The sequence below is a fragment of the Ammospiza nelsoni genome, chromosome 11 (genome assembly GCF_027579445.1).
Source record: "Ammospiza nelsoni isolate bAmmNel1 chromosome 11, bAmmNel1.pri, whole genome shotgun sequence".
In the NCBI taxonomy this organism is placed as follows: Eukaryota; Metazoa; Chordata; class Aves; order Passeriformes; family Passerellidae; genus Ammospiza; species Ammospiza nelsoni.
Genome location: NC_080643.1, coordinates 4,874,781 through 4,883,506, shown reverse-complemented (window position 1 = coordinate 4,883,506; position 8,726 = coordinate 4,874,781). Strand labels below are relative to the sequence as shown.

At 47.5% G+C, this 8,726-nt stretch overlaps 1 protein-coding gene across 2 annotated transcripts in view; it reads right to left on the bottom strand.

The window, feature by feature from the left end:
* Positions 1–662: 662 nt before the first annotated feature.
* FRMD4B (FERM domain containing 4B) overlaps positions 663–8,726 on the bottom strand; it is a 78,919-nt gene continuing 70,855 nt past the window's right edge. For both annotated transcript variants that reach the window (XM_059480289.1, XM_059480290.1), the window contains exons 19-23: positions 7,653–7,800; positions 5,961–6,086; positions 4,067–4,872; positions 3,368–3,500; positions 663–2,389 (exon numbers count right to left, since the gene is read on the bottom strand). In XM_059480289.1, coding sequence (XP_059336272.1) covers positions 2,269–2,389; positions 3,368–3,500; positions 4,067–4,872; positions 5,961–6,086; positions 7,653–7,800 — 1,334 coding nt within the window. In that variant the 3' untranslated portion in view covers positions 663–2,268. The remainder of the gene's footprint in view (positions 2,390–3,367; positions 3,501–4,066; positions 4,873–5,960; positions 6,087–7,652; positions 7,801–8,726) is intronic.

The following is an 8,726-nucleotide window of genomic DNA, read 5'->3' as shown; positions in this document are numbered from 1 at the left end:
CATGGGGGTAATTTTAATGGGCACACATGCAGGTTTTTTTAAACACCCATTTCCACCAGCAACCTGGAAAAAAGAATGAAATTCAGTGGTGGTTGTGAAATTTATGGACACATAAAAAAGTAGGGAATGACAGCTCAGAAGAGAGGAGAGTAAAACTGAATAACCTTAGCTACTGGGTGCCCAGGCTGCAGAAGCAGCTGTACATCTGAAACCCAAGTCACTTTTACAGACAGGGGGTGTCTCAGGGGGCACAAACTCCAAACAGGACCCAGCAGGTGAGCAACACAAACCCTAAAAGCCACGTTCCAAATGGGAAAGGCTGTGACAATTCCTAAGTGCAAGGACAGATGAGCAAGAAGCATTTTCAACAACACAAGGACACCTCTGTGTCTGTATCACTGGAGGGATGGTGAGAGAGCCCAGCTTGGCTCCCTCAGTACAGCTGATGGAGAAGCAGAAATCCTGACCTGATATTCTGATGTTTTGGGATCTCTGACCTGCCTGGCGCCAACCTTCCTTCAGATGAGACCACTGACCCTCTACAGCCCAGCCAACACCACAGGCCAAAAGAAATCAGACCACAATGATTTACTTCAAAGCCCTGCAATATCACACACTGCACATTCCCAAGCACTCAAGGAGAAACAGGAGGAATGCTGAAGTGGTTTTGGTAGCACACTTTTCAGTTTATTGACCTATACAAAATAATAGGTCTAAAAAATTCAGGAGTAGTAAAAGAATAAGCAAAAAGAGCTCTCGCATTTCTAGAAGGCTATACAAATATGCAAAACCAAGGAAATAAGTTATTTTTTATTTTGTTTTTGTTTGTTTAATTTCAAATTGCGACTCTAATAATACAAACAACTAAGTACCAGCTTAACAAGTGTGTCCTTCTGTATATATTACATGCTCTGGAATACTGGTAAAAAATGTCAAAAAAGTTTATCAGAAACCTTTCTATTCACAATATGAACAAGGAGTAACTAATCTTCTGTATAAAAGAACAAAAGAGCACCATTTCTGGAATCCTGAAGCACAGTACAGCTGAGAAACGAGAGAGATTTTACCATATGCAGACGAGTCATCAGGAATCAGGCAGGATAACCCCGTGCCAGTTTGCTCCTGCAGATGGATGACCTGAGGTAGGTTTATCCCTCTTAAATCCAGACTGCAGCCATGTGTTTTTTTCCTACACAAATGGTTCTGTGAAAAGGCTGTTCTGCCACTCTGACTCTGCAACGCACCTGGCAGTTCAGGTGACTCCTGGTACAATCCTAATGCCCCTCATTTTAAGGCACCCACTTGGCTGTTTGTGTTTGCATCCACCTTAGAACACTGGCCACTGCTACCAAATTGTCCCTGGGGCTCCCCACTGTGGATCCTTGACCCACTGTGGCACAGAAACATGTCACTGTCACTGCTGAACAGGGGTCACCGTGCAGCCACAGTGAAAATTTGCCTACTCCTCCACACACTGAGGCTGTACCATGGAAAGGTCATTAAATGGGCCATAATTAATTATGTTTTATCATGGAAAAGAGAATTCAAAGTTCACTGCTTCTGCTTCCAAATCCACAACTAGCTATTAGTTTTACACGATGTATGCATCAGCACATTTTTTTTCTTTCCAGAACTTGCTTGTGGTGCTAACAAACACTCTTAACAACACCCCAAAAACTAGACAGACTCATTCAAACCTCCATAATACAAAAACTCCAGCCTTCCTTCAAGTAATGTTCCAATACTGATTCAGTCACCCTTTGCCTCACTCACACACACAGATCTATCCTTCATAAGCCTATGAAACCTCTTCCAGGTCCTCATAAGCCATGGCAGAATAAATTTTCATTTTTTCTTCTTCTTTCAGACATCAGACTTGTGCTCTTATAATTCCTGGTTTTTCCATAAGAGTCTCCTTTTCACATTTTTTTTTTTTCTCTGAGGTTTGCCTTCAACACCTTCCAATCTTCCCAAAAAGTGCTTGCTAAATATAAATACTTCAACCAAGTGCTGCAGCTGCTCGTAGATGAACTGTGGCTTGCCCTGGGCTGTACGGATTCACAAAGAGACGCCATTCCTGGTAAGACTTTGTCAGTTTGCTACAGTCCCTCTGAACGCTGAATTCCACCTTTCCCAGCAGGACAAACAGCCTCTGCTTCCTCTTTTTGCTCCTTTTGCAAAGTTCCGCCCGAGGCCGGGTGCGGCGTTCTGTGCAAGGCACGCAGGGGTAGGAGGGAGGGAGTGAGTGAGTGAGGGGCTGCACGGGGGCTACACCAGCGTCCCGGGCTTGGAGTCCTCGTGCCAGAACAGCCTCTGCTCGCTGCTGGGCAGCTCTGCCTCCAGGCCATCCTCCTCGTCCCCTCCCAGCTGGCTCGGCTCCACGCAGGTCCTGCAACACAGACACGGCACCAGCGTCAGCTGAGGGCCCTCCCCACGCACCTCCCTTGGGCTCAGAGTGATGCTGGTTATTTGGAGTTTGCCTCCAAGCACAAACCCATTTTTGTGCTGTAATCATTAAAGTTGTGTGCAAAGCAATCCCAGCTGCTCCAAACTGTCATAGTATCACAGACTGGTTTGGCTTGGAGGGATTTTAAAGCTCACCTTGTTCCGACATCCCTGCCCTGGGCAGGGACACCTTCCACTACACCACATTGCTCCAAGCCCCATCCAACCTGGCCCTGAGCTCTGTCAAGGCTGTTGGGTGTACTGATTGCTTGTTTGCCATGATCACATTAAAGTAGAAAATAAAGCAGATGAACAATCAGACAAGTGATTAAGAATGTGGAAAATTAATAGCTAATGAACCTCATTTAGATAAAGCTGCTAATACAAGCAGAATTTTCAAAGCTCAATTATGAGAAATTAAAAAATTAGTAGAAACAGTATTTTTAAACACTGTTGCCATAGATATTTTAATCACTTCAGTAAAACAGCCCATAGCACTTAGCTTAGGAAAAAAAAGGATCTAGCAGCAGCTTTTATGTATTCCCTTACACTTTCATTTATTTTAAAACAAACAGAATTAAAAATTCAGTATTTTCACACAAGTCGGTCTGGCAGCAAGCACAAACTGCAACCCACAAAGCAGGAGGCACACGTGGGGCACTTATTACACTGAGCATAAGTGCATTTCAATGTGATGGCATTTGTGGGGGCAGAGCCATTCCCCAGGGCAGGAGCTTTCTGTCCTCACAGCCAAGTGCTCTGCAGTGGGGGGGGACACATCCAAACAGAAAACTGCCCTCACAACACCAATTTTCTAAATACCCTTCATCCAGGCTCTTTGAAATCAAGCTGATTTGCTCAGATTTAAGAGCCAGTGACATGCAGGAGGAAGGGTAGGAAAATCTTCACGTATTCCACTCACCTGCTCTGCAAAGGAAGGTTGCCATAAACATTCCCGTAACAGCTGGCGTAGGAGGAATGAGACAACGTGTCGTAGTCTGAAAGTCCCAGTGCAAGGGGGGTTCTCCAGTTCCCAGCAGTGTTTGTAGAAGATGCTGGAATCAAAAAAAGGATTACAACAAATTATACCTTTCTTAGAACAAATTACACCTTTCTTCAGCTAAATCAGCTGAGGCAAACAAGACAATTCTCATCAGCAATCTCTATGGGGTTTTGCAGGACACAGGCAGACAATGCAAACACAAAATATGATTTACAAGACCTGTAAAGGTGGTATTCTGGAGCTCTTAAAGTGCTTGCTGACACATTCAGTGATGCTCACTGGGCTTTATTTTGGAAGCCATCACAGCCACTGCATTTACATGGCATGAAGCTTCGTACACTGCTTCTAGTTGCTAAAAATACCTGTCTGAAACTCAAATGCTCTTTGTCCTTCTCTGGGTTACTGTGCTTGCACAAAGAGCAAAAGGCTGATTTACCCTTAGGAGAAGATAACAAGCATGACTTTCCTTCCAAGAACAGAACAAGATCCTAGTTGGCTCCTCATCCACCTTTCAGGACAGAGCTCTGCTGACTCCACTGAGGCAGTGACAGGGGGGCAGAGCTGACAGCACTGCAGGGACTCACAAAACCACTGGGCACAGATGAAATCAGACATTACCCGAAGAGAAAGACGACACCCGACTGCTGGGCGAGAACGGCGTCTGCAGAGCAGCAAAGCCCAAACTCCTCTGAGATCCTCGGTCAGACTCAAAGCCCGCCTGCAGGCCGTGACCCTGCTCCTTCTGGCTGGAGGCACGCTGGTACCAGCCCCGGAGATGCTCTGCTACTAAGGCCTTGTGAATGTTTTTGGTTATGTGCTCCGTTTTAGCCACCTGCTTCCTGGGGAGCCTGAGGGTGGCGTAGGGGTTGTGTGGGACTCTGTCCACCTCGTCCTCGTGGTAGGAGCGGAATTCCCGGTACCGCTCGTAGCCGTAGTGCGCGGAGGAGCGGTACGAGGGGTTCACGCTGTACTGCCCCTCCGTGTCACTCTCATAAACGTACCCCCCGTTGTAATAAACGTCAGGCTCAGTGTAAGGGGAGTACCCAGGAATGTAGTAATTAGAGGAAGGCTGCTCCTGGCTTTTGTGGAAGACAGCGCTGCGGACGTCCTTGTGCGCCAGGTTCGGCATGCTCCCCGAACTCGCGGCGGAAATGTTGTGTTTCTTGGAGCGCCTCCGGCCCCTGGTCCTGTTGTCGAGGGTCTGGGTGGTGTAATAGGGGTTGGGAGTGGGTGTCACGCAGTAATACTCTGCACTGGACTGGCTGGTGTAGGATGATCCGTCGTCCAGGATCTCTGTGCTGCTGCTCCGCTGCGACTTGCAGAGGGAGAAGGCCGGCTTGTCAGCAGGAGCCTCGGACAGCAGGTGGGTCTGGGACTCCAGGCTCCCGCTGCGCTGCCGGCAGTGGCGTGGGGAAACATCTGGCCTACAGCAATGCAGATGTTGGCTGGTTAAAGGCAAATCTCACACAAATAAACACACAGAGCATGCAAGGACAGGTCAGCTGCCTCCCCAGCCCAAGCACAGCACAAATCCAGCCTTATGTTTCCACACAGAGTATTTGCAACGCACAGGCATCAGTTTGGCTGAATTTTGTATTGGCTGCAACAGCAGGAGATCTGCCTTATAATAATCTGTCAGGCTGAGCAAGGTTAATCTGTGACAGGGACACACTGAGCTAAGGTCACAAACACACATTTGGTAATGATTTACAGGAGGGCTCCCTCAATCACCTGCAATCTACTGCAGTTGATGTGCTCCATGGAGCTGTTCTAGCTCATAAAGTGTCCAAATGCCATGGATACACACAGCCAACACTGATGATGGGAGCTGTCTGAATCCCAGAAACTCTGCTTGCAAACAGAGAACTCTCCATCAGTAAACATCATGTAAACATCTGAACTCTCCATCTCCATTCCTTTCCGAAAGGAAAAGCCTACACAGGTAATGAGCTTGGACCAGAACATGGGAAGATGGGTTTCCTTTTGATCTGTCTCTGCAAGGCTGCATTACCCCATCAAACAAACCCTGAGCTAACTATTTAAGATTCTCAGCATCTCTCCTTCTCCACTGTGAATTGGCTTCCCACAGTCATATCTCTAACATTCTGAAAGCAGTGGGAATCCTTACACTGGGTACAGCTGCTAGCACCAGATCTGACGTGATCACACATAACATGATCACACAATCACCTGCAAACCTACTGCTCTTGATGTACTCCAGGGAGCTGTTCTAGCTCATAAAGTGCTCAAATCCCATAAATTTGGGATGGACACACAGCTGACACTAATGATGAGGGAGCTGTCCGAATGCCAGTAACTCAGCTTGTAAACAGAGAACTCTCCATCAGGCCTCACATGAATTATGTCAGCCCTGACAATGCACCTGCTGAAACACTGATACCCCGCCGTGGCAAAACCACCCAGCCATCAACCCTCTGCCCTCTTAACACCGTTTGCTTTCACTCCCGTGCCTCCCCAGCCAGGTGTGGCACCCAAATCAGGGGTCTCTTACTGCAGGTGGCTGCTGCTGTATGCGTTTCGGGTGAGCACGGGGGTGGTGGGCATGCTCCTGCCGCCCTGCGGCGGCGCCGGCCGCTCCAGCGCGCGGAACGGGCTGCTGTGCGTCGAGAGCGTGTCCCTGCAGCAAAGGGGACACACACAGTGAGGTTAAACATCCCCCAAAAGTCACAGCACACCCACTACGGCTGCTGTGCATCGAGAGCGTGTCCCTGCAGCAAAGGGGACACACACACTGGGGTCAAACATCTCCTCACAAGTCACAGCACACCCACTACGCTGCTGTGCATCGAGAGCGTGTCCCTGCAGCAAAGGGGACACACACACTGGGGTTAAACATCCCCCAAAAGTTACAGCACACCCACTACGGGCACCTGAAGTCTCGGAGAAGCAAAAGGAAGGGTGGAACGTCACCCTGATTTTTTTAAGATTTTCTAAGCCTTCTGATGTTTACGTTCTTGTAACGAACTTTCTCACACACTTTCTGTAAATAGCTCATTGTTTTGCATTCTTTTATGGAGGAGAAATTTGATGGACTGTTGGTGGCATTGTCACCTCCAATTCGCTGTCACTTGTGGAAAACTGTAAATGTTGGAGTCAGAAAGTAAATTTCCCTTTTTCTTCACCTTGAGAGCAGTGGTGTGTGTGCTTATGTGCTTTTGTGTCCTATAGTGACAGTGGAACAAACGTAAGTGGATGTGCGAGAAAGAGTTGGTAAACAGGAAGGAAAATTCAATCCCTTCCTGTGGTTAAAGGGAGGTGTTCACAGGATCAGCAGCAGGACAAGCTGCTGCCAAAGGACAGAACCATAGAGGAGAGACAGAGCAGGTGACAGAGAAGCAAACAAATCAGGCTTTCAAATGAAGCACATGGGTACTTATAGCTATAATTTGACTTCTGAACTTCATGCAGGAGTGTTCCGCTAGTCTTGAGGGACAGATGAGGGAAAAAGCAAGACATGGCATTGCTCAAAACTCTAAAACATTTTAAAGTGTGTCTTTAACAGCCTGTTCACCCAAGAGAGTCCAAGAAATCTCAGGGTCAGTGAGAATCCCTACACTGGGTACAGCTGCTAGCACCAGACATGATCACACAATCACCTGCAAACCTACTGCTCTTGATGTGCTCCAGGGAGCTGTTCTAGCTCATAAAGTGCTCAAATCCCATAGATTTGGGATGGAGACACAGCTGACACTAATGATGGAAGCTGTCTGAATGCCAGTAACTCTGCTTGTAAACAGAGAATTCTCTATCAGGCCTCACATGAATGATGTCTGCTCTGATAATGTACCTGCTGAAACACTGACGCCATCAGGAGGGATGTGTAGGGTTTGGTGCTGCCTGAATCCACTAAGCACAGTCATCAGGAAAGTGACAAGTTGTTAAATGAACACTGAAAAAAAACCCAGAAACTGACACAAAGAATGACAGCATGAGAACTCCTTAAATGCAGCCCTTGGTATTATATTTCTCACCCATCTCAAACCTCCTCACAAAAATTATAGTACTCTTTGGTGTGAGATACTGTGTCAACTGCTCATACACACTTTTGTTCCTAGCCAGGAAATTCAGCTCCCATCTCCAAACCCTGTAATCCCAGAAGAGCAAGGAGCAGTGGGCTCTGCTGGGATGCTCAGCAGGGACGTGGCAGCAGGTGCAGAGCGCAGCAGCAGTGGGATTTGCCTACCTGGAGTGTCTGCTTTCCAAGAGCTGCTCGTTTATGGATGACTTCCTGAGGTGAATTCTCTCCACGCCAAGGGACTTTGGTGGGGGAAGCCTTGGAGAAAGCTGTGCAGAGCTGGGTCTCTGTGCTGCTGCAGGAAGTGATTCACTGACTGTTGGAAAGGAATAGGCACTTTGTTAGAGCAAAATCCCTGATATTTGTGCCCTGTGTGCAAATCTGTGGCCCCTAAGGAGAAGCACTTTGCAGTACAGAGACAATGACAGGAGCTGTGGGTCTAGAAGAGATTTCCTGCTTGCACTGAGCTCTCTCCACACACACAGGACATTGTGGAGGCTCCTACAGATCCCAGCAGCACTGGGACTACACCCAGCTTGGGGCTGTGCCAGATCACAGAAGGGGAAAACATCTGCTTGCAGAGCAATCCTTCCCAGAGCCAAGCAGACAAGCTCAGCCTCTGCGAAGGCCAGTTCCTCTCCCTCACCTTCCAGCTCTTGAAAATGACATTTTAAGAATTAGTTTTGAAACACAACCTGAAAGAGACTGACTTCAAAAGCGACTGAATGAGCAAAGGGAACTGACAGACACATTTGGCTGAAGGCAATTGGGAAGATGCTGGTTTGATCCTTGTTCTCACTTTGCTTAGGGCACAACCAGGTCCCGACAGAGCCAACAGGAAACTCCAACTAATACATATAAATGCAGGACCAGCATCACAGAGAACACCTTCACAAGCCTGGCTCCACTTCTACTTGTACAAGCAGGAATCAGGTGTAAATTCATTTTATGGCACCACCTGGTTTGTACAAGTCTAAATCTGGGACAAAGTGAGATCAGAATCAGGCCCAAACCAAAAAGTGAGTAATAATTGAGATAATGTTTGTCCCCAAATGATGATTATCCAGTTTAAGGGAGAGGCAGGCCAAGTCCTTTCCACCTTGTGGAACAGGGTGTGAGTGTGTCTGTGGGTGTGTGTGTGAAATGAGTAAGCTGAGCAAACACCAACCCATGCAAGATGCAAGCTCACCAGGGAGCAGATAAACGTAAATAGAGCGTTAGTTTCTGTGACTATTGCACCTT